The sequence below is a fragment of the Pocillopora damicornis genome, chromosome 3 (genome assembly GCF_964200805.1).
Source record: "Pocillopora damicornis chromosome 3, jaPocDami1.2, whole genome shotgun sequence".
NCBI classification, from domain to species: Eukaryota; Metazoa; Cnidaria; class Anthozoa; order Scleractinia; family Pocilloporidae; genus Pocillopora; species Pocillopora damicornis.
In genome coordinates this window covers 26,303,708-26,329,271 of record NC_142672.1, presented here as the reverse complement: position 1 = coordinate 26,329,271, position 25,564 = coordinate 26,303,708, and the positions used below count along the sequence as shown (strand labels likewise).

Genomic DNA, 25,564 nt, shown 5'->3' with positions numbered 1-25,564 from the left:
GCGATAGCAAAAAAAAAAAACAATTGCGAAGAGCACAAAATATGCTATTGAATTAGGCGGAACACTTTTCAAAAAGAAGATATGAATTTTTTTGCTTATTTAATTGAGTAAACCTGCCAAACTCCTTTCTTATCTTGATACAAGTAATCAACACAACTGTACCACAATATGCTCAATGCTTTCTCTATTTATACAACAGAATTCGAAAGTACCTGAACAATTATACAAATAAAATTATTCGCCCCAGGCTCAGTGAACGTTGTTGAATAATCCACTCGGCTACGTCCCTGAGATTATTCAACAATGTTGACTTCGCCTTCGGCGAATAATTGTTAAGTAAGGAAAGAATGGGTTAGATACATTTACAAGATACGAAATTATGTAAAAGTAAGACTAGTAAAGTTAAAACGGAACGGATATTATATCCTCCCATAATCTGCCTGTATGACTAATAGAGCAAGCTTCTCAGTATTTTTCTTCTGTTTCTTTATTTTACCGCCAAACGTTCTCACTTTTAATTATACAGCTTGATAGATATACAATTGCTATCAGCAAAAAAGTTATGTCTTTCAAAATGTGCTGAGAACTTTTCTCTTTCCTTAGAGTAGCGACTGCAAGTAAAATAATTGGTCTTCCCTTATCCCAATTTCTGGTTCATTAAACAAATAGAGATCTCGTCTCTCCTCCTTAATGAAATTATGGTCCGTCACAGGCTGCTTGAGCTTCTCTTGAAAGTTCACTGGTAATCATTCATGTTTTGTGTCTGCAGTTGCAAGATCTCTTTTAAAGGGCATGGTATTTACTCGCAACGCGAGCAACAGTACAATAACACGCGACGACCATTCGCCATATAGTAGTGCGCCCAAACACTAAGAGCCAGAACACAAGGATCAATCCTTGATCCTTGGCACTTGCCATATTCGTTGTGGAGAAGTTTAATGCGTTCATATTAAATAATATGGTACTTACATTTGACTCCAAATCCGTAGTGAATCTCTTTTAATGATGACGTCGATGGCAAAACCGTCCCGTCGGGCAGTGTAAAGTCATCGTTAGGGTCATCGTTCCATGTTCCCAGCAATCCTTTTGTGGCGTTTTTCAAGACATCACCAAGAGTTACAACGAACGACATCATTTCCTTATTCTCGCAGAACTGTACTGACGATGTCGACGGGAAAGAAACTTGTAAACAGTTTTCTTCTGGTTTTGAGATGGAAAGATTTCCACCAACCTCCACAGTTCGATTTGTTAAATTGCTGTAGCCATTATAGGGTGTACTGTCAATCAATATATGGAAGCCACCTAACAAAATCAAATCGTAAGAGTTGGATTCTATTGGCTCTAAATTGAAAACTACCTTAAGAAACTCTTTATGGTGGTCAATTTATATCATCAACTCAGATGATAAAACCAAATTTTCCTTGTTAAACTCCCCAACGACGCAACACAAAAGTTTCTTTACAATATTACCCCTTAAGAGGTTTTCGTTTTCCTGAATGACAAGCTCTTCATACCATTCTCACCTCCGTCTTTCACTCGAACCTCGATGGCGCTCGAGTTTTTTTCTTTAGCAGCTCCTGCTGAGAAGATGGTTGCTGTGGTTGAGTTTCCTTGAGCAAGTTTTGTTCTGGCCTGAAGATTAAATGTTCCATTTTCTGCATCCACCATAGTGTATTCACCAAGACCGTTAAACGTGTAATTCCCACCGTCCAGTGTCTTGATATGCGGATCACCCCAGAACCACCCTGAATTAAAAGAGAAACACTCCTCTTAGCTTGCTTGTGTTGCAAAGAATCTGAACTGTATAGAGTGAGTGGCTTGAGCCCAAGAGTAAAAGTTGACAAAGCTCTTTCTAGACAACTCTCCAGTACATAACAATTACGAAAGGTAACCTTTAATTCCAATGTAGTTTTAGATAACCCGTGGCTTAAACTGACAAATCAAGAATAACATGACAAGATTTACAAGGGATGACAAAGGATGATACAATAAGGTTTCGTACCTCTATAATGTAACTATCATTATGTAAAACTCACGTCTAATTGGAGGCCTATACAGCCAGCAGCTATCAGACGGACGATAAGCATAGAACAAATGGCAGAAAGGTAGATCCACACAGCAATACTGGTAAGCCTGTTCATCTGTGTAAAAGGTTTGGACGCGATTGTACCGGTCATAGAAAAGTGTCACTTTTACCCGTCCACCATCAGGGGGTCCCTGCTTGAGAGAGGCCCAGTCTTCCCACTGCGTGGAGTAACAGCACTGTTGTCTCATCAAAACACCAACTCGTCCAGCACTCCTGGTGTCGATATAAAAGAACTTGGATCTCCTGGAATCAAAACACCAATCTGGCCACGAATTCCACCAACTCCAACTGAATCGTCCTCGATCAAACCACGCCTGCCACCCTGTACAAGGGCAAGCCATTTCCCAGTCTGATTCTATCAATCGGTAATACCAGTAACGGAATTCCCAGTGTTCATTAAATATGACCCAACTAAAGCATTTCTCCAATGCACCTTGTCCATTGCTGTTATCAATTCTCCAAAAGTATCTTCCCTGCAAACCCGTGTTTCCTTCCTTCTTATCGAGGTCGTACATTCCAAATGTACCAGAACTACAATCACAAACATTTAACTCAAAAACCTTCTTTCATTATCGTCATTTTTAGTAATTAAAATATAGGGTCGAGATTTCTATCGGTTCACAGTGAGTGAGGACAAGAGTCGAATAATCTTTCGCGCTCAGAAATCAACAGCGAATAAATTAATTTTTATTAAGCGTTTGAAGTTGTCCTTCTGTAGCATGTTGATTAAATAGATGATTCGATTGAGGCCTTGAGTCACTGTATTTCTTTTTAGTTCCAAGCTTTCGCCGATCTTCAGCATCTTCAGGGAATGTCTGATACCGCAGATCGGTGAAAGCTTGGAATAAAAAAAAACATTAGTTCGAGGCTCAATCAGATTGTCCATTTAATTGTTATTGCATAGATTTAATGCTTATTCAAAACTTAACACAAAGAAAGGCGTAACTTTTTATCAAATAATGATACAAATAAATCACAATTTTAGTCTACTCTCTTTTCTCGCTAACCATCATAGAACAGATGGCGAGTGATGTAGCCAATCAGATTGCATCACTCGTCATGAAACGCTAACAGATTTATACTGGTTATAGAAGTTATATATACATCGAGTTTCGGGGCTCTGTGAGAAATTTCAGATTAAATTTGAAGGTTTATACCTATCTACACCAATTACAGCAATTCTCCGAATTGAAAAAGAAACCACTTTTGAAATTGTAAAGAATCATTGAGAAAATTTCACGCGTAAACATAACCCTTTATAAGTCGGTTACGTGGATGAATATTCACATCCATTGGCTGCTTAGCTGGCTCTCTCATATTGGGTCATGTATTACTGCCTTTGTGGAAGAATGTGCGAGTTCCAATCATCCTGTTTATTTTTCATTTTCATACGCTATTGACTGATAAAGATTGTTTGGGATATTCAGATCTTTTAATATAAATATGTTCAAATTTGATTTATCCTACCCTTTCATATTGATATAATCTTTGCCATCGTTCCCTGCATTCCAGCCAGCCACAGGAAGACCATAGTAGTTCGTCCAGTAACGGTAGTTATTCCTGCGAATGGTCGAAAAAATCCTTACTGTTACGTATTCTCTCAACTGTTTTTCCCAGTCGCATGAATTTCTGGTACTTCGGCGATGTCCTTACTTCCATCACAAACACATTTCAATGTTTTTTTTATTCTAATGAAAAGCAATTCGTAAGCCCTTGAATTAATTTCATCAGATATCATATTGTAGCTCTTTGATAAAAAGTACGGATGGTAACTAGGAAGAATTGGTAAGCCAATTTGAGACCAAGAAATCATTAAAAAAAGACCATAGTGTAATCTAAATTAATGTGTTAGACATAAATATCAAAGAATGCCGATGAGACCTACTAATGTCAGACAAAATTTGTAGTTATTTCGTGTTTACTTATATGCAATTTTAATATATATTTTTATATTCTGACTTTGGTTTTCATTTAGGAGAGGGGCATTGGGGCCTATTAGAAAACGAAAAACCGTGGAAAAAATCATCCAAAACCGAAAAACCGAAAAAAAATTCGATCAAAACCGAAAACCGCATGCAAAACTGTCTAAACCGATACATTTTCAAATCCCATTTATTAAAACCCTGATCGATCCGATACAGTGGTGACATTTGGAGCATTCAGAGTAACCTACACTAATTTCATTACAGGATTTATGAATGTCATGGACTTGGCATTCGTATCTTCTAGTATCTGCTTAAATTAACAGCTGCTCTCTTGAGGACCTCGGGCGTGGTCTCTGCGGACTCAGCAGTCAGTAATGGAAAGTAGTTAAATTAAGGAAATTCGCACAAAAGTCCTCTATAGGATAGCAATTTTGAAGTCGCAAAAAGCTATAACTCTGGAAAGTTTCATCGGAAATCCCTTATCCAACATTTCCATTTGCGAACTACGAAAGTTTGGAGATGCTATTGGAAAGTTGAATCAATCAGTCATGTGCGGCCTGTAACCCGTTCACCAACTTCGAGGTGGCGTTCATAAAGAACCTCTGGCAATGTTCTGTGCTTAGCCGTACCTTACGTGGAGCCGTACCCTCCCCTCCCCCCCACCTTGGGGGAGGGGGCGGGGGAAGGTTCGGCTATACGTTGGCTATCTAGGGCCCCCTGTGATATTTCAATTGGTTTGTCACGTATTCCTCTCGATAACATTTGCGTTTCGCGGCTATTCGAGATCAGTGGAGGAAAAACGATGTGAGAGATTATTCAGCGTTAATTGATTTCCGGTTGATTTTTTGCGATAAGTGACAGATGATTGAACAATAGGGTCATATTATATATTTAAATTGAGAGAGACCAGAGCGTGGGACAGAGAACGGTGAGAGAGAGCGGGAGATTAAGTTGATTTTATAAAATAAAAACGTGAAGTTTCGGAACATAGCAGATTCTTTAGTCTCATTTCCGACACAGTGGCACCTCCGACGGGACGCGCGAAGCATGGAGGAACTAACCAAAGAAGCAGAGGCTAAATTGCAGATGTTGCTGTACACTAATGGAAAAACACGTGGCATTGTGGAAAAGGGAAACCTTGGAGCGGTCGCGCGACATCGCGACAACCTACAAGCATTAGTAAAAGAAGTAGACGCGCTTAAACTAAAGGTTGAACAGACCATGTTCAAGGCCGGGAAAAGTGCAGAAGACGTTGAAAGTTGGAGCAGCAGCATTGAAGAACCGATCGCCGAAGCTGACGAAGAAGTTTCGCGACTAGAAAAATGGCTCGTGGAGACGAATGGAGAGATCGAACATCGAAAGCACAAGGACGAAGAAGAAAGGAAAGCCCGTGTTCGTGAAGAGGAGCTTAAATTCGAAAGAGAGCAAATGGAGATGAAGCTAGAATTCGAACGCCAACTGGAAGAGACCAAGGCAAAACAGCAACCTGTTGAGAAGGCCAATCAGATTGAACAAAGGACAACAAAGCTACCGAAACTACAGATCACAAAGTTTAATGGGACGTATGAAGCATGGCTGCCGTTCTGGAACAAATTTCAAGCTGAAATTGATAAAGCAAACCTTGCGTCTGTGACCAAGTTTGCATACCTAAAAGAGCTGGTAGATCCAAAGGTTCGAGCGGAGATAGACGGACTGCCTTTCACAACAGAGGGCTACGAAAGGGCAAAGAATATCCTCGTCGGCGAATATGGGAAAACGAGTGAGATCGTGAATGCGTGCGTCCAGAACATCGCGAATTTACCTGTCATTACAGGAACACAACCTGCACCTATCCACGAATTTTACAAGAAGCTCGTGTACAATGTGCAATCTTTGGAGACACTGGGCAAATTGAAAGACGTCACTGGAAATGTAAGAAGTGTGCTCGACAAACTAAAGGGTGTAAAAGCAGATCTAGTGAGAGGACAAATGGACTGGCAAGACTGGGACTTCCCACAGTTGATAAAAGCTTTGAAAAGTTGGAAGGAAATCAACCCCATTGATAATGCGGGGAAGCAAGGTGCTAAATTCCGCGATCGCGAGAAAGCATTTCACGCAAACGAAACTACGCCAACACAAAGAGGGTGCGTCTACTGTGACGCAACTGACCACAGAGCTGTGAATTGCGACAAGTTTGTGACAGTTGGAGACCGCAGGAAACAATTAGGACTGAAACAGCTTTGTTTTAACTGCACCGGAAGTCGACACCGTGCTTCTGAGTGCAAAAGCCGTTCTGGCTGCCAGATCTGCAGTCGAAGACATCATACGTCGATCTGTGACAAACATACATCGCGAGACCAGCTGATGACCACAACGAGCGCAGAAAGGAAAGGAGTGGTGTATCCTATGGTAACAGTTGACGTGAATGGTGTTAAATGCCGAGCATTGTTGGATACAGGAGCCGGAAGTTCCTACGCTTCATCAACGCTTCTGAACTGTTTACATTTGCGCCCTATCCGTCAACAATTCAAGCGCATTGAAATGATGTTTGGTACTTCAAACAAAGCGATAGACATCTATGGCCTACAAATTCGAAGCGTCGATGGTAAATTCACCTTAGAAGCCGAAGTAAACAAAGTCGACCGCAATGAGTTGTTGACATTGGAAAACCCAAAATGCGCAGAAATCGTAGCTCAGTTTTCTCACTTGAAGGGCGTAACCACAAATGATAACGACGAGAAAGCGATGTTGCCTGTCCATCTGATCCTTGGAACAAACGAGTACGCTAAGATCAAAACAGGGGCAAGACCAAGAGTTGGGCGCTCGGGAGAACCAGTAGCAGAATACACGAAGTTCGGCTGGACGATTTTGTCACCTGGAACAGAGTTGGACCTCAGCAACATGTTGTTAACGCAGACCTCCGCAATTGATTACGAAGAATTGTGCAAGTTAGACGTCTTGGGGCTAAAGGGCAATCCAAGTGGAGACCAGGAAACCGTTTACGAAGAATTCAAAGAGCAACTAACTAGGAGTTCAGAAGGCTGGTACGAGACGAACTTGCCCTGGAAAGGAAATCACCCCCCCCTACCGAACAATCACACTGGAAGTTTAAAACGTCTCAAAAATCTCGTGCGGAAGTTAGAGATACAAGGCGAGCTGGAGAGGTACAACGACATCATCCAGACTCAACTGAGCCAAGGGATCATAGAACACGCTGACGAGGTGGTCAAGGACGGAAAAGAGTTCTACATTCCTCATAAAGCGGTCGTGCGCGAGAATGCAGAATCTACAAAGATACGCATTGTTTATGATGCTTCTGCAAGAGCTAATGCAAGTGTCCCCTCACTCAACGAGTGCCTCGAAATCGGCCCTCCACTACAGAACCAGCTTTGGAACATGCTGGTACGAAATAGATTCTATCCCGTGGCAATAGCTGGCGACTTAAAACAAGCATTTTTGCAAATTCGCGTCCGAAGAGAAGACCGAGATGCCTTACGCTTTCATTGGATAAAGGATCTGGCAAGCAAACAAGTAGAAACCTTGCGATTCACTCGAGTACTCTTTGGTTTGGCACCGTCTCCATTCCTCTTGGCCGTAGTTATCAAAGAACATCTACAGCGATACAAAATGGTGAACCCGGAATTAGTAGAGGAGATAGAGCGCAGTATGTACGTGGATGATTTAATCAGTGGTGGGGAGACAACAGAACAAGCGTTAGAAATCAAGATGACAGCCACGACCATCTTTGGTGAGGCGACTTTCAAGCTGCACAAGTGGCATTCCAACGATCGGGAACTAGAAGTTGAAACTGCGACTGTAGATGAAGAAAGTCAGAGTTACGCCAAACAACAACTGGGAACCAGAAAGGGCGAATCAAAACTGCTAGGAGTCCCCTGGGACAAAGGAAAGGACGAAATTCAAGTCAGCTTCCCGATTTCAACCGCTGAGCCGACAAAAAGAGGTATTCTTGGAAAAGTCGCAAAAATCTACGATCCACTCGGTCTGGCTTCACCCGTGACCCTCTCTGGAAAAATGCTCTACAGAGATGCCTGCGACACGAAGATCGCATGGGATAAGCCCTTACCAAGTGACTTACAAGCCAAAACAGAAGGAAAGGCCTATCTTGCATTGTACGCGTGCAGTCTTACCCGAGGATTATTCCTGGAAGTACTACCAAGCCTGGAAACCAGTGAATTCCTAAGAAGTCTAAAACGGCTCATCGCGCGCCGTGGGCGTCCGAAGAAGATATATTCCGACAATGGCAAAACCTTTGTTGGCGCCGAGAAGTGGCTCAAACAAGTTATGCGTGACGAGAAGACACAAGATTACTTAGCACATGAGAACATCAAGTGGCAATTCAACCTCAGCCGCGCCGCTTGGTGGGGAGGACAGTTCGAGCGCCTCATCGCACTGGTAAAAACAGCTTTAAACAAGACTATCGGATGCGGAATGTTGACCTGGACAGAGCTGTGTGAAGTGGTACTGGATGTGGAGATTGCTTTGAATAATCGCCCTTTATGTTACGTCGAAGACGACATACAGTTACCCGTGCTTACCCCTAACTCACTGCTATTTCTTCGATCAAACCAGCTACCAGAACTGGAACCACACCATCTAAGAGAATTTGATCTGCGTAGAAGAGCTAAATATTTGCGAAAGTGCAAGCAGGCTTTGTGGACCAGGTGGACTACCGAATATTTACGAGGGTTGAGAGAACGACACCGGATGAAACACAAGGGTCAAACCATGCCCTTGGCCAAAGGAGAGGTAGTCATCATCAAGGACGAGGAACGAAATCGCAATAAATGGAAAATTGGAATCGTGGAAGATCTGATTTCGGGACGAGACGGAATCGTTCGAGCTGCCAAACTTCGAGCGGGGAAAGGAACACTTGAACGGGCGGTACAACACCTTTACCCACTGGAGCTGTCCTGCGATCGGGAGAATGTACAGGCTCCTCTACAGCTCAACCCCTTAGCCCCGACATTCAGGCCCAGGAGGGATGCAGCGGTAGCCGCTCGTTATCGCATTCAAGATGCGAACATTGATGCTGATTAGAGATATTTAGGAACACTGAACTGATATACTGGACTAACTTTCTGTTTCGTTCATTGAATTTCACATTTTATCGAGTGCGTCATTCTAGTGTTTTTCTCCGTTGAGAAAAACAGGGGAGTGTGTGAGAGATTATTCAGCGTTAATTGATTTCCGGTTGATTTTTTGCGATAAGTGACAGATGATTGAACAATAGGGTCATATTATATATTAAATTGAGAGAGACCAGAGCGTGGGACAGAGAACGGTGAGAGAGAGCGGGAGATTAAGTTGATTTTATAAAATAAAAACGTGAAGTTTCGGAACATAGCAGATTCTTTAGTCTCATTTCCGACACGAAAACCCGTTAGTATTTTTCGCGAAAACCGAAAACCAAATGCTAAAAAACGGAATATCCGCAAACCGCAATGAACACCAAAACCGAAAAACCGATCTAAAAAATAGCTGAAAGCGCAAAACCGAAAATTCCAATGCCCCCCTCATTAAGAGGCGTAGAAAACTTACGGATCTGCGTTGATCACCCATTGAATTCCTCCATAGGGATAATTATACATCAAGAATGTGTTAAATCCATTCGTTATCAAGACAGCTTGGAATGTGTTACTCTGGAAAACAATAAAAACGCAGGAACAATTCAGATTTTGATATTTTAAACCAGACATAAATATTTCCTGATAAATGTATTTTACCTTAAATGCAACAAGTCAAGTTACTGCTGTATGTTATACTTCATGACTCATACGTGCAGTCATCACTTCTGGGTTGACAATGTTAATGAACTACGTGGAGTATAGTTTCGGGAGTCATAGGGATTGTTACTTCGAATAACTTGCAATTTTACCCTAAATAATGGCAGGCAATCTTTAAGTTTTCTTCTTTTGATGTTCGGATGTTAAACATCTGTTAAGTATGGTCAATCTTTCCCCAACCCGATTTGAGCTCTCGCTAAGCCGACAAATAAAAGAGAAAAAAGAGAATAAAATGGAAATCCCTGCTGTTTTTCGTATTTTTTTTGCTTTTTCAGGATTTGACGAATTCGTCAAACCAAAAACTCAGACACTGTAAGGTCCAATTGAAAGTTAGCAACTATATGTCGTTAACTCACATGGTTATCTTGGAGTTATGATAATTAAAAAAAGTGTAAATGCTTACTCGAGGACAATTGAACGGAAAACCCTGCTCGAAGTAACTGTAGTAATAGTAGTATGAATAATACACGTATGGACAGAGCTTTTCCCACGTCACAACAAGGACCCAAGTGGCCGCAAAGTCGTCAAATCCTGCGGTGTAGCTCTTTACATGCTTTGAAGCCATGGCCAGAATTTCATTTGACGTTTCTTGCGTTTGTCTATACACTTGATAATAAACCTTTGAATGACCGTTCATGAATGCAAAATAAGTATCAGTTGTGGCCCAGAAGGGAGCAATAATACCCATGTTTCTAAACCACCAGTAGATACCAAATTTCCGAGGCCACCACCAGCTCCACTCATAATTCAATTGGATTATACCATTTCGACAAATCTAAAAAAAAGGTGGTAAAAGAATGATAAACGAGGTTTGTAACATTGCATGCAAGTATACTTTTAGAGCAACCACTTCTTTCGTAAATTACTCTAACCCTCGGCTGCCAAGTTTACCTGGCGAATTCATCATTAACAAAATGATCAAAATAAAGACTGCTGTTCCCCAACTGGGGCGTGACACATTTACGTTTGTAGCATAATGCATTTATTTTGTGACAACGTACGAAGAGATAAACATATCTTTTGGAAACTTCGCTTCTTATTTTCCACCCTTGTCTCTCAATCAAGACATACGCTCGATGAGCTTCATATGTTTTATGGAGGAAATTTTCATATACAAAAGGGCAAGAAAGCAAGATGTCTCTTAAAAATCTCTCATAACAAATAGATGACCGAGTGATTTTTGTCAGGTAGTCTTAGGATGTTCATGCGCTTTGGATTGGAGCAGTATTACTCTCATTTTCTTTAAAATTTTCTCCTCGCACCTTCAGCGCAAAAAATTTCTATTGGTTGAAAGGAAAATCATTCTGTTTAGTCTCTAATAGGAAAATTTTACTCACGTATAATTTGTAATGCCTTTCTGTGAAAAACGGAAATCCAGTCCAATCTGTGTTGATCTTCAAACATTGGTCGGAGGAGAAAGAAGTATCTTCAAGACGAAGTTCATAATCCTTCTGATCTGGACCGTGAGGATACAAGTTGCTGGGGATTTCTTTGAATTAAAACAAAAATTAAAACAAGAAGTACATCAGTGACCTGCTCCATGACTTTTCTGGACCGCACTATTATATGGCATATTTCACAACAGATAATTTAATTATGGCTTCATGTCGGAACCAGTTTAAACCGAAATAACTTTTCCTTTCTTGAAACATAATGACAAGAAGCTTGGCAACCATTTTCTCCAGTTTTTCGGTATACTATCGCACAATTTGTGTGGTATAAGCCTTTAAAAGAAGATTATGAAAGGGAGACTTCTTTCTTTATTGGAGGTGTATTGCAAATCAGAAATTTCAAATTAAGCCATGTTAGTGAAATATGTGTGGGAAATGTTTGTTGTCCTCAACATATAAAAACCAATCAGAACATTGAAGAATTTCAAAATTAAAACATAAATTTCCTTCGCTGTCATTAGTTTCAAAAGAGAATACTTATTTTCATTAGTGTTTGAGGCCATCTGCAATAGTTTCGAATATTCTGGCGAGAGCAGGTTTAGATTCGATGAATTCACATAAAAAAGGCACAGAAGAAATGCTTTCTTACTTGTTGCAGCAGCTGAAGAGAAAAAAAAAAGAAACGCGATTATTAGATGCAAAGTATGTTATTTCTATGAGAAGAATCTCATGTATATCTGATTCTTGTTAGAAGAATACTAGTTTTTTCCCACTGGAACAAAATTCTGTAAATATATACTAGGTAAAGTAATTTTTAGCAGTGTACTGTATATAAAGAATAATTCATGGAAAGTCTGCCCGTATGATATTTACGCAAGTGACGGTAGTATCGGAAATCGAACGAGTGAGATTTCTGATTCAAACCTACGAGATCGTAAATATCATATGGGCAGACTTTGGTGTAAAGTGTCTATTATATGCATACGGAGATTTAATTCTTGTAAATGACAATTTTTTGTTCATCAGATTTAAGTTTAACTCTCATAAATCGATCATGAAAGATGTAAATCATGTAAATTGCCTTGTGTGAAAATCAACAAAACACCTGTCAACACTTGACACAAAACTTCTTAAGCTTAAGGGTTAATAATCTTCTCTGTCTTGTCGTCAAATGGAGCGAATGAACTCCTCAAGATACATGTTCAATTTCCTCGTTCTTTCCGTCACAAAAATGATTTGAACAGTTTTAAATCTCCCTGCTTTGTTTTCTCATCGTTTTCTTATTTGAGCTTTTTTTCTGCATGCTTTCTATTCCACAGAATCCTGCACAGAAGTACCACAGTCATCTTTAGTAAATAACTTGGCATAGAAAACAGTCCTGAGGGCGGATTTGAAAAAACATCGCGAACAGTCTGAAAAGCAAAATTCTGCCAATGAAGGTTGAATTACAGTCGCTTTACATGTGAAAAAAATATGATACGCGGTTCCCTAATTGGACGTATCGATTTCCTCACACGTGAAAAAAAGCGATACGTACCATTTGATTGGCTCTCGGCTTCTTCGACCAGCTTTCAAATGAAGATTTATTTCGCACCTATTCAGTCTGTTAAATCTCAGTATGTACATGATAAAATACGGTACGTGTAAGAAAGGAACGTAACACATCTTTAAGTAGGTTATGAAATACAATATACTAGTGATTGTGTTTTATGGTTTTTGTTCCAAAAAGTAACAACATCAAGAGCAGACATGGTTTGATGCTACTCTGGTTTACAGATTTAATGAATGTAACCAAAGAAGTTACAATTCATAGACCCAACGTTTAGATACTCCTGTCTAGTGCCTTCATCAGGGGTAATCTAAACGCTACAACAAGAGGTCTTTTTATATGATCACTAATTAGCGGCCTTTTTTCTGACGAGGTGTAAATAGGCGTCAGGAAGCAAACCGCCATCGTCACGATTTAAAGGAGCGTAGGCGGAGTTAATATGCCAAGCCTCCAAACAAAGGCGCTGGTGGTAACGCCGATTAGTGGTGATAATTTTAGAATTATCCCACCCAATTGTATGGTTAGTTAGGCAAGTATGCTCCGATAAAGCTGAATTTTCCTTTTTGCAAAGGAAAACCGCTTTTTGGTGCTATTTTAAACGTGTACCAAACTGACGTTCCACGTCCAACATGGTAATGGAAGACTTGGAACAAAGGGCCTTAGCCACTTCACCGGTTAAACCCTTTTTCTTGAAACGATATGTCGATGATGTTATTTCTGCGGTATCCGGAAATGGTAGTAGTGATAGGTAGTAACAAGTGCAAATAAGGTAATAACGCTTATCTCAGAACTGTACACTGAGGAAAAAACGGTACGACGATTACCTTGGAGATTTACTCAACTGCTAGTAAATGATTATTCTAAGTTAGGAAGGAAGAGAACTGTGAAAATCTCTGCTTTTTATATTCTTAAAGGAAGTATCGCCTAAAAGGAATAGGCTATCTAAGCCCGAGTTTAAGGAAACGGCTTTCGTGTAACCTGAAACAACTATGCAAAGAATAATATTGCGCAATACTTCCCAAGAATGGCGACTTGCAAAAATACATTTCACGTTTGTTATTAAACGGGACAATTTACGAATGATGAAATACTTACGGTCAATATGGCTGCTTGAAGTTGGAGAGATACTATACACTGAACTTGATGTGGCACTGCTACTCGAGGTAAGTGAGACACTAAAGCTGCTGCTACTTGAACTTACTGAAACACTGGAACTGCTGCTACTCAAACTTGGTGAAACACCGGAGCTGGCGCTACTTGAACGTGGTGAGACAGTGGAGCTGCTGCTTCTTGAACTTGGTGAGACACTGGAACTGCTGCTACTTAAACTTGGTGAGACACTGAAGCTGCTGCTGCTTGAATTTTCAGAAACAGTAGAGCTGCTGCTACTTGAACTTGGTGAATCGCTGGAGTCACTACGACTTAAAATTGGTGAAACACCGGAGCTGGTGCTACTTAAACTTGGTGAGACAGCGGAGCTGCTGCTACTTGAACTTGGTGAATCACTGGAGCTGTTGCTACTTGAACTTGGGGAGACGCTGGAGCTGCTACTGCTTAAACTCAGTGCTACAATGAAGCCGCTGCTATTTGAAACACCTGAGACAATGGAACTACTTCTACTTGAGCTTGGTGAAAACACGGAACTGGTGCTACGTGAACTTGGTGAAACACTGGAGCTGCTGCTACTCGAACTTGGTAAATCACTGGAGCTGCTGCGACTTGAACTTAGTGAATCACTGGAGCTGCTGCCACTTGAACTTGGTGAGACACTGGAGCTGCTACTGCTTAAACTCAGTGCTACAATGAAGCTGCTGCTATTTGAAATTTCTGAGACAATGGAGCTGCTTCTCCTTAAAATTGGTGAAACCACGGAGCTAGTGCCACTTGAACTTGGTGAAACAATAGAGCTGCTGCCACTTAAATTTACTGAAACACTAGGGCTGCTTCTACTTGAACTTGGTAAATCACTTGGGCTGCTGCGACTTGAACTTGGTGCGACACTGGAGCTGCTGCCACTTGGATTTACCAAAACCTTGGAGCTGCTGCTGCTTAATCTTAGTAAAACACTGGAGCTGCTGCTACTTGACCTTGGTGAAACAATGGAGCTGCTACTGCTTAAACTCAGTGATACAACGAAGCTGCTGCTATTTGAAATCTCTGAGACAATAGAGCTGCTTCTACCTGAACTTGGTAAAACCACGGAGCTGGTGCTACTTGAACTTGGTGAAACAGCGGAGCTGCTGCTACTTGAACTTACTGAAACACTGGGGCTGCTACGACTTGAACTTGGTGAATTACTGAAGCTGCTGCTACTTGAACTTGGTGAGACACTGGAGCTGCTGCTACTTGGACTTACTAAAACTCTGGAGCTGCTGCTACTTGGACTTAGTGAAATACTGAAGCTGCCGCTACTTGGACTTGCTGAGACACTGGAGCTGCTGCTACTTGAACTTACTGAAACACTGGGGCTGGTGCTACTTGAACTTACTGAATCACTGGAGCTGCTGCTACTTGAACTTACTGAAACACCAGGGCTGGTGCTACTTGAACTTGGTGAAACACTGGAGCTGCTGCGACTTGAACTTGGTGAATTACTGAAACTGTTGCTACTTGAACTTAGTGGGACACTGGAGCTGCTGCTACTTGGACTTACGGAAACACTGGAGCTGCTGCGACTTGAACTTACTGAAACACTGGACCTGCTGCTACTTGGACTGGCTGAAACACTGGAGCTGCTGCTACTTGAACTTAGCGAAATACTGAAGCTGCTGCTACTTGGACTTACTGAAACACTGGAGCTGCCGCTACTTGAACTCCGTGAAACACTGGAGCTGGAGCTACTTGAACTTACTGAATCACTGGAGCTGCTGCTACTTGAACTTACTGAAACACTGGGACTGGTGCTACTTGAAGTTACTAAAACACTGGAGCTGCTGCGACTTGAACTTGGTGAATTACTGAAGCTGCTGCCACTTGAACTTGGCGAGACAATGGAACTGCTGCTACTTGGACTTACTGAAACACTGGAGCTGCGGCTACTTGAGCTTACTATAATACTGAAGCTGCTGCTGCTTGAACTTGGTGAAACACTGGAGCTGCTGCTACTTGGACTTACTGAAATACTGAAGCTGCTGCTACTTGGACTTGCTGAAACACTTACGCTCCTGCTACTTGAACTCAGTGAAGCACTGGAGCTGGTGCTACTTGGACTTACTGAATCACTAGAGCCGCTGCTACTTGAACTTACCGAAACACTGGGACTGGTGCTACTTGAACTTGCTGAAACACTGGAGCTGCTGCGACTTGAACTTGGTGAATTACTGAAGCTGCTGCTACTTGAACTTGGTAAGACGCTGGAGCTACTGCTTCTTGGACTTACTGAAACACTGGAGCTGCTGCTACTTGAACTTACTATAATACTGATGCTGCTGCTGCTTGAACTTGGTGAAACACTAGAGCTGCTGCTACTTGAACTTACTATAATACTAAAGCTGCTGCTGCTTGAACTTGGTGAAACACTAGAGCTGCTGCTACTTGGACTTACTGAAACACTGGAGCTGCTGCGACTTGAACTTGGTGAATTACTGAAGCTGCTGCTACTTGAACTTGGTGAGACACTGGAGCTGCTGCTACTTGAACTTACTGAAACACTAGAACTGATGCGACTTGAACTTAGTGAAATACTGGAGCTGCTGCGACTTGAACTTGGTGAATTACTGAAGCTGCTGCCACTTGAACTTGGCGAGACAATGGAACTGCTGCTACTTGGACTTACTGAAACACTGGAGCTGCGGCGACTTGAGCTTACTATAATACTGAAGCTGCTGCTGCTTGAACTTGGTGAAATACTGAAGCTGCTGCTACTTGGACTTGCTGAATAACTGACACTCGTGCTACTTGAACTTAGTGAAGCACTGGAGCTAGTACTACTTGGACTTACTGAATCACTGGAGCTGCTGCTACTTGAACTTACCGAAACACTGGGACTGGTGCTACTTGAACTTGCTGAAACACTGGAGCTGCTGCGACTTGAACTTGGTGAATTACTGAAACTGTTGCTACTTGAACTTAGTGGGACACTGGAACTGCTGCTACTTGGACTTACTGAAACACTGGAGCTGCTGTGACTTGAACTTACTGAAACACTGGACCTGCTGCTACTTGGACTGACTGAAACACTAGAGCTGCTGCTACTTGAACTTAGCGAAATACTGAAGCTGCTGCCACTTGGACTTACTGAAACACTGGAGCTGCCGCTACTTGAACTCCGTGAAACACTGGAGCTGGAGCTACTTGAACTTACTGAATCACTGGAGCTGCTGCTACTTGAACTTACTGAAACACTGGGACTGGTGCTACTTGAAGTTACTAAAACACTGGAGCTGCTGCGACTTGAACTTGGTGAATTATTGAAGCTGCTGCCACTTGAACTTGGCGAGACAATGGAACTGCTGCTACTTGGACTTACTGAAACACTGGAGCTGCGGCTACTTGAACTTAGTGAAATACTGGAGCTGCTGCGACTTGAACTCAGTGAATTACTGAAGCTGCTGCCACTTGAACTTGGTGAGACACTGGAACTGCTGCTACTTGGACTTACAGAAACACTGGAGCTGCGGCTACTTGAGCTTACTATAATACTGAAGCTGCTGCTGCTTGAACTTGGTGAAACACTAGAGCTGCTGCTACTTGGACTTACTGAAACACTAGAGCTGCTTCGACTTGAACTTGGTGAATTACTGAAGCTGCTGCTACTTGAACTTGGTGAGACACTGGAGCTGCTGCTACTTGAACTTATTGAAACACTGGAACTGGTGCTACTTGAACTTAGTGAAATACTGGAGCTGCTGCGACTTGAACTCGGTGAATTACTGAAGCTGCTGCCATTTGAACTTGGTGAGACACTGGAACTGCTGCTACTTGGACTTACAGAAACACTGGAGCTGCGGCTACTTGAGCTTACTATAATACTGAAGCTGCTGCTGCTTGAACTTGGTGAAACACTAGAGCTGCTGCTACTTGGACTTACTGAAATACTGAAGCTGCTGCTTCTTGGACTTGCTGAAACACTGACGCTCCTGCTACTTGAAGTTAGTGAAGCACTGGAGCTGGTGCTACTTGGACTTACTGAATCACTGGAGCCGCTGCTACTTGAACTTACCGAAACACTGGAGCTGCTGCGACTTGAACTTGGTGAGTTACTGAAGCTGCTGCTACTTGAACTTGGTAAGACGCTGGAGCTACTGCTTCTTGGACTTACTGAAACACTGGAGCTGCTGCTACTTGAACTTGCTGAAACACTGGAGCTGCTGCGACTTGAACTTGGTGAATTACTGAAGCTGCTGCTACTTGAACTTGGTGAGACACTGGAGCTGCTGCTACCTGGACTTACTGAAAAACTGGAGCTGCTTCTACTTGAACTTAGTGAAATACTGAAGCTGCTGCTACTTGAACTTGGTGAAACACTAGAGCTGCTGCCACTTGGACTTAGTGAAATACTGAAGCTGCTGCTACTTGAACTTACTGGATCACTGGAGCTGCTACTACTTGAACTTGGTGAATTACTGAAGCTGCTGCTACTTGAACTTACTGAAATACTAAAGCTGTTGTGACTTGAACTTGGTGAATCACTGAAGCTGCTGCTACTTGAACTTGGTGAAACACTAGAGCTGCTGCCACTTGGACTTAGTGAAATACTGAAGCTGCTGCTACTTGAACTTACTGGATCACTGGAGCTGCTACTACTTGAACTTGGTGAATTACTGAAGCTGCTGCTACTTGAACTTACTGAAATACTAAAGCTGTTGTAACTTGAACTTGGTGAATCACTGAAGCTGCTGCTACTTGAACTTGGTGAAATATTGGAACTGATGCTATTTGAAGGTGATGAAAAAAAGAAGCTGCTTTTGCTTGAACTCTGCGAAACAATGGAGTTGCTGCTACTTGAACTTTGTGAGACAGTGAAACTGTTGCTACTTGAGCGTGTTGAAACACTCAAACTGCTGTCTGTTCTAATGATATTAAGGGTGCTGCTTGTAGAGATGGTGTAGCTATTGCTTTCCGACGTTTGTGAGATACTGAAGCCTCTGCTACTTGGATCAAGTGAAATGCTGAAGCTACTTCTTAATAATAGTGATGAGGTTTCTTTGCGAATAGTTGAGCTCGGTGACATAAAATAACTGGTACTGCTTAAAACTGAAGAAGGGCTGTAGTTTATATAACTTGAACTTTTAAGGGCACTCAAACTTCCGATAGTAGAACTCACAGACTGGCCGTAACTGCTGCTATCTGAACCTAGGAATTCAGTGAGGCTGTTAGTGGTAGTTAAACTATGATATGATCTTGTATAAACTGTAAAAATGTGATGATTGTATAATAATTTGCGAGAAATGAAGTAGTCATTACTGATTATGATTCCATTGTATTATTAAACGAAATTCTTAGCTGAATTGTCTCCCCAGAAATTTCGGAGGACTATAGATTTGAGAACTTTAAACTACTACGATTCGGCATAATCCATCGCAAAAAGGTTTATCCAATAGAAATAGCAAGCGAAAAAAGATTTTCAAGTGAGTATCAGGGTTTCTGTTTCCATCAGAATTCACCAAAGAAAAACTCGAGGTTGCGTTTATGTGTAAATAGTTCATTTTCCCTGGAATAATCTCTTTGCTATGGAATATGCCAAAGGGAGAGAAAAAAACCACATATTATTACCAACAGTTGATCAGGTTAATGACAAAGGTACCTACCCGTCTGGTAAATCGTCGATGTTGTAGTGGTGCAAGGACAGTAGCATAACAAAGAGCTAGAAATGCTGGAACCGACAGTGGTCGAGGATAAAAAATATAGGTACGAACTACTTCCATCCCTCCACGAATCGTCTGCAAATGACGAGGAAATACCAGACCTGGGATGAGACGAGGACGACAAGAACTGGGAAGCAGTCCTTGCATCACTCGATAGACCATGTAGCCATGAAGAACTTTTCAAGTTACTTGAATCAGGTCCACAAGGGCAAGTACACAAGGATTCTGAACTGGAAAATGCTGTCAAACGGATGACAATACGAAACAGTTAATGACCCAATTATAGATGACATTGGAAGTTGAGGTTTTGACAATTTTAAATTTTGGGCATTTAAATTGTTATTTGCTATGCATTTGACTTTATTTACTCTGGCATAATGTCAGAGGGTACGAATGACGTCCATTTGGACGATTGCAGCCCTTTGTTTTAAACTGATATTTAAGCTAATAATTTACTTTCTAACAACTTTGCTGCACGGTTATTATGGACATTGAAAATCCTAGAAATACACAGGCCGCTTGTCATACATAACATTCATGCACGGCCTAGCCAACTAAAGGTTTCTCTGTTATTCCTTTAGTGCCACAGGCTCTTTAGACAGCTTATGTTTGAAAATGAAGCCATTAGGTTCCTGAATGATTATGACTGTTCGGTGAAACTCCGTTAAATGTTTGATACTATCACCATTGCTTTTATAATCAAATCTATTTTTTTCATCGTGTTTAAGATCATATTAACCATTGATATTATTCTTATTATCACTACGGTGTTTTAAAACAGTCAAAATGCAGTGCTATAATAACTCTGTCTTTCAAAGTGATGAGGTTGTGTAACGAAAGAAGATTTTCAAGTGAGTATCAGGGTTTCTATTTCCATCAGAATTCACCAAAGAAAAACTCGAGGTTGCGTTTATGTGTAAATAGTTCATTTCCCCTGGAATAATCTCTTTGCTATGGAATATGCCAAAGGAAATTAAAAAAACACATATTATTACCAACAGTTGATCGGTTTAATGACAAATGTACTTACCCGTCTGGTAAATCGTCGATGTTGTAGTGGTGCAAGGACAGTAGCATAACAAAGAGTTAGAAATGCTGGAACTGGCAGTGGTCGAGGATAAGAAATATAGGTACGAACTACTTCCATCCCTCCACGAATCGTCTGCAAATGACGAGGAAATACCAGACATGGGATGAGACGAGGACGACAAGAACTGGGAAGCAGTCCTTGCATCACTCGATAGACCATGTAGCCATGAAGAACTTTTCAAGTTACTTGAATCAGGTCCACAAGGGCAAGTACACAAGGATTCTGAACTGGAAAATGCTGTCAAACGGATGACAATACGAAACAGTTAATGACCCGATTATAGATAATATTGGAAGGCGAGGTTTTGATAATTTAGGTTCCTGAATGATTATGACTGTTCGGTGAAACTCCGTAAAATGTTTGATACTATTACCCTTGCTTTTATTATCAAACCTATTTTTTTTATCGTGTTTAGGATCATATTGACTATTGATATTATTCTAATCATCACTTCGGTGTTGTAAAACAGTCAAAATGCAGTGTCATAATAACTCTGTCTTTCGAATATTTCTTTAGCACTTACAGTACATAGATGTCTCATAGACGGTTGAAGATGCTGTGCTGCAGCGGCAGTAGCATAAGTGAGAACCAGGCATGCTGGAAGAGGTGGACGAGAATGAATAATACTGAGAAGAATTTCTCTCATCGTTCGATAAAGCTTTTGTGACTGACGAAGAAATACGAGATGCGAATGAGGTATTTACTACACTTGTGGTTGCATACAGGAATGAGGAACTTTGTGAGTCACTCAAACCAAGTTCGCAAGGACAAATGCAGGAGTATTCTTCGACCGCATGGTTGGAAAAAGCTGCGAAATAAATGAGAATAATTAACTGTTAATAAGATTAAACTTGGAAAAGTGTACTTTCACAATTTACATAAACGAACAAAAGGCGAACTCTATGTTCAAAGATTCGGCCGGATTCGGAAAAATGTTGTTCGGTCAGGTTAGTTCAGAGTGCGATACGCTCCGAAGTATCTCGAGACTTTGGGATACGCTGTAATTGTTGTTACCTGAACTCTATGCGCTCTCTTCTTGAATGTAAGGATGCCCAAAATTAAAGGTAAACTAAAAAATGGTGCTTTGTTGAGCGAATTTTAAAATGTGGGACGCTTCGCAAGTTAAGGTGTCCAATAGTCTTGGAAGATTTGGGCATATGATAAGACAAATGGAAATATGACTCAGTAGATAAAGAAAGTGAAATTAACCTCTTTCTTTTCCTTATCTTTCGCCATTATCATCATCGTCTTTATAATCATCATTCTTATTGTGTTTTTTAATCTCTTCATCATCATCATCATTATCATAATTATTACAGTTATTATCATGGGCACTCCAGCATACTTACGTGTTTGGTAAACACTTGAGGGTGTTCCACTGCAGGGGCAGTAGCATGAAGAGAGGTCAAGAATGTGTGAGGAAGTACTGGAGGATAGGTAATACTTGGACGAAATGCTTCCATCGCTAAATGAAGCTTTTGTGAATGACGAAGAATTATCCACGGAGAGAGGGATCAAAAATGAGAAACTTTTGGATGAGGTAGCATATGCAGGCAAGGAACTTTGCAAGTCCTTGAAAACAGAGTTGCAAGGACAAGTACACAAGGATGCATCTGCTGAAGAGCTTGAGGAAGCTGTATAAGCTGTGAAGTGGTAAATAGTAAATGCTATATGAATTACATGAGGTAAGATATAATTTAAGATGTACTGTATAAATCTGAGTCGGAACTCCATGAAGAAAACATGTCAAAAAATCCTACCACTCCCCATCTATTCAGATTTTTTGGTACATGTTAGACTTCGTACATGTTACTTCCAGCAAGATGAGGAAACTACAACAGCATTAAGGTCCTAAACAACACGAATACCGTAAAATGGAATAAAGCTTGCTGCCTTACAACATCCCCATTCCTCATTATGCAAAAGTTCTTTGAGAGGACAGAAAAGAAGCGAAAACAGTATAATATCTTAGGGTCCAAGGCTTTTGTTTTTTGGAATAACCGGGAATAATCGTTAAACGGAAGTCATTCCAAACAAGCTCTGTACACTACTTGATTTCAAACGATTCATTAATCATTTTATATTGGCACATATGATTATGAATCTCTTTTGTACATGCAAACTAGCCTTCTTGACCTTGCTTTGGAGTGAAACTTCAATGTTTTTAGTGTGTTATCAAGGCCAGGGCGGTTTGTTCCATAGCTGGTTAAGATAACCTAGAGCGAGTGTGAGATCCGATATCATACCTGATAGTTTTAAAAGAAAATTCAGTACAATTATTTTCGTCTAAATTTGATTATTGGACGCCCTAAAAAGAATAGAAAAAATGCCCGAAAAAGGCTTTTCAACGAAAGAATAAAGAAACCCGGATTGAAAGTTAACCCTGGCTAATAAAACAAGTCAATTAGCAATTGTACTTACACGTCTCGAAATGAATCGATGATGTTCCTTTGCAGGGACAATGGCAGAACGAAGATACGACGTATTGGGACGAACGATCTCTGTCGCTTGAGTAAACGTAGAGAGAGGAAGAGGCTTGCGATTCCTTTGAAATACGCTGACAAGGGCAAGGGCACAATGGTACGTCTCCTGTTGTAATAGAAAATGCTGTGGAATAAAAGTTGTATTACAGTTAAGAAATTTTCCTCAATAACATATCATGAAATAGAAAAATTATAGAAGAAATACATAATATACATGGTACAAATTTTTGGATTGTTTTAATACTGAAGGACAGAATCATTTGTATCAGTACTGATAGGTCATAGCGTTGGTTTTTGGCACCCTGAACTTTGGAGGGTTAACATAATGAAGAATCTTGAATTGATTATGCAATTATTCAATCAACGAAAAAAATAACTGACAAAGAGATAATTACTAATAAAAGATACATGGGGAAACTGAAATTAATTTCTTCAGCAGCTCTTTCCCCTTAATAAGACTGATTGTCAAGATTTTAGAAAAATGCTGTCATGGATAATCACAGTATGTAAGATCTTAAACTGTAACTGCTTTTACCTGAAGTTGGTGAAGTACTGAGGCCACTTCTCTCTGAAGTAGGAGAAAAACTTAAACCGCTTCTACTTGAACTTGGGTACAAACTAAAAGGTCTCTCACTAGAGCTTGACGAAATGCGAATTTCGGTACTCGCAGAACTTGAACTCTGAGATAAGCTGAAATCTCCGCTATTGAAACGAAGATACGTACTGTGTGTATCGGAACTCGGATACACAGAGAAACTGCTGACGGATATTGAACTGCCATATGACTTTGAGTGAGCTGTGACAAAATAAGGAACGAGATAAGGTTTAATCAAGAGCAAATATACCAATTATTTTCTCTTGGTTTGATATTGTGTATTAAAGCCGAATAGAGTCAATCGTCTCAACGCTCCAATCTCAGTTCCAAGTGATTCATGAGCGGTTTCGAATTTTGCCGCCATTTAACACAAGCTACTACCTAGGGAAAATAAATGAGCAGAAATTAATTACCAAGGAAATCGGCAGAAACTTCATCTTCGTCGATGTTCACTTCACCCGAAAATAAACATGAATGTAAAAATCACCAGTCACCAGTCACTCTTATTCAAATGATTCGAACAAAGCGGAATTTGCAAACTTTGTTTACGATTTGACTCTACCCTACAAAACGGTATGAATGAAGATGGCATGAATGAATGGAATCTTTGTGCAATAGATACATCCACTAGAGTCCAGAAATAAACCTTTAAGTAGCCCTCAAATTCCAAGTTTCTGTAGAGCTGAATTGTTATATAATGAAGGATGGAAATGTGATTAGGAAAACTAGGGTTTTTTTTACTGATGAAAATACACCTCCGTGACGAATGAAGGTAAATTGTTCGCATTTCTTTACTGGATGTACTTACGCATCTCGTAAATCGTCGATTTCGTTGTGCTGCAACGGCAGTAGCATAGTGAAGAGCCATAAAAGCCAGATCTAAAGGTGCTTGAGGATGAGAAATGCAGGGACGAAGTACTTCCTTCTTCGGAGGAAGAATATGAGGTTGCATAACTTTGCAAGTCCTTCAAAGGTGAGTCGCATGAGCAAGGACATAAGGATGTGGCTTCTGTCGGACTGGGAATCGATGCTAAAAAGATTAAAATTGTTAGAAATAAGTTAATTAAGGTCGTCATAAATGATTTGAAAACTGAATTGTATACTTTCCTTGCTAAAAGAAGGAAACTTCAATAGTCTCATAGAGTCCCACGCCTTTCTTGGGTTTTCACAAGCATTATCGTATCCAGAATCCAGGATCGAAATGGAAATTGATGGAAAATAGATCAACATTTTTGAAATTTCGACATTTTTAAAGGTACTCTGTCTTGAAAAATGTGCTACTTTTAAATTCCTTAAATTATGTCTCCCGACATCGAAATGTCGGCTATAGGAGGGTCTCCATGGGATGATGGCTTTTACGGCTGACGGTTAAAATTTTGGTGTTTTTACGGCTATTGCATAATTCGTTTTTAACCGTTGACACTTTCCTATACGACTAATGGTTAAAATTTGTCCATTTTTACGCCAAACGGGTTAATTTTTTGGCCGCTGTACGGCTACGGGTTAACCCCATTGAGACTCTCCTATAAGAAAAGTATCGATTGTGTCAAAAGAGTTATGATTTCGTTCACTCAGCGGTCAAAGTGTTTGAGAAAATTTTTTTCAATTTTGCATTGGATAGCTAATAACATTTTTGGCGAAACTAGGGAAAAGATGCTTGCATTACTTTCCGGCCAAAACAATTGAAGCATATCAGTCCTTGTTTCCCATACTAAGCCTTCTAAATTTAACTTTACACACTTCAGTGGATAACTATTGAGCGAAAAACTACACATGTGTAAGAAGACTTTGGCTAACTTTTTACTTGTTGGTGTGTGCAATGTATAATTTTTTTCATTCGAGTACGGAATTATTTC

The 25,564-nt window shown here is 40.7% G+C and overlaps 2 protein-coding genes across 2 annotated transcripts in view; one reads left to right on the top strand and one right to left on the bottom strand.

The window, feature by feature from the left end:
- LOC149049084 (uncharacterized) overlaps positions 1-9,343 on the top strand; it is an 87,457-nt gene extending 78,114 nt beyond the window's left edge. The window contains exon 2 of the mRNA XM_089199295.1: positions 4,963-9,343. Coding sequence (XP_089055421.1) covers positions 5,059-9,048 — 3,990 coding nt within the window. The 5' untranslated portion in view covers positions 4,963-5,058 and the 3' untranslated portion in view covers positions 9,049-9,343. The remainder of the gene's footprint in view (positions 1-4,962) is intronic.
- Positions 1-25,564, bottom strand: part of LOC113684309 (uncharacterized) — a 35,859-nt gene that overhangs the window by 8,412 nt on the left and 1,883 nt on the right. The window contains exons 2-17 of the mRNA XM_089199585.1: positions 24,517-24,738; positions 23,649-23,909; positions 23,052-23,237; positions 21,980-22,273; positions 21,154-21,438; positions 20,571-20,867; positions 19,484-19,780; positions 13,830-19,028; positions 11,596-11,846; positions 11,132-11,290; positions 10,198-10,569; positions 9,550-9,650; positions 3,554-3,646; positions 2,037-2,617; positions 1,524-1,745; positions 970-1,302 (exon numbers count right to left, since the gene is read on the bottom strand). Coding sequence (XP_089055711.1) covers positions 970-1,302; positions 1,524-1,745; positions 2,037-2,617; positions 3,554-3,646; positions 9,550-9,650; positions 10,198-10,569; positions 11,132-11,290; positions 11,596-11,846; positions 13,830-19,028; positions 19,484-19,780; positions 20,571-20,867; positions 21,154-21,438; positions 21,980-22,273; positions 23,052-23,237; positions 23,649-23,909; positions 24,517-24,738 — 9,153 coding nt within the window. The remainder of the gene's footprint in view (positions 1-969; positions 1,303-1,523; positions 1,746-2,036; positions 2,618-3,553; positions 3,647-9,549; positions 9,651-10,197; positions 10,570-11,131; positions 11,291-11,595; positions 11,847-13,829; positions 19,029-19,483; positions 19,781-20,570; positions 20,868-21,153; positions 21,439-21,979; positions 22,274-23,051; positions 23,238-23,648; positions 23,910-24,516; positions 24,739-25,564) is intronic.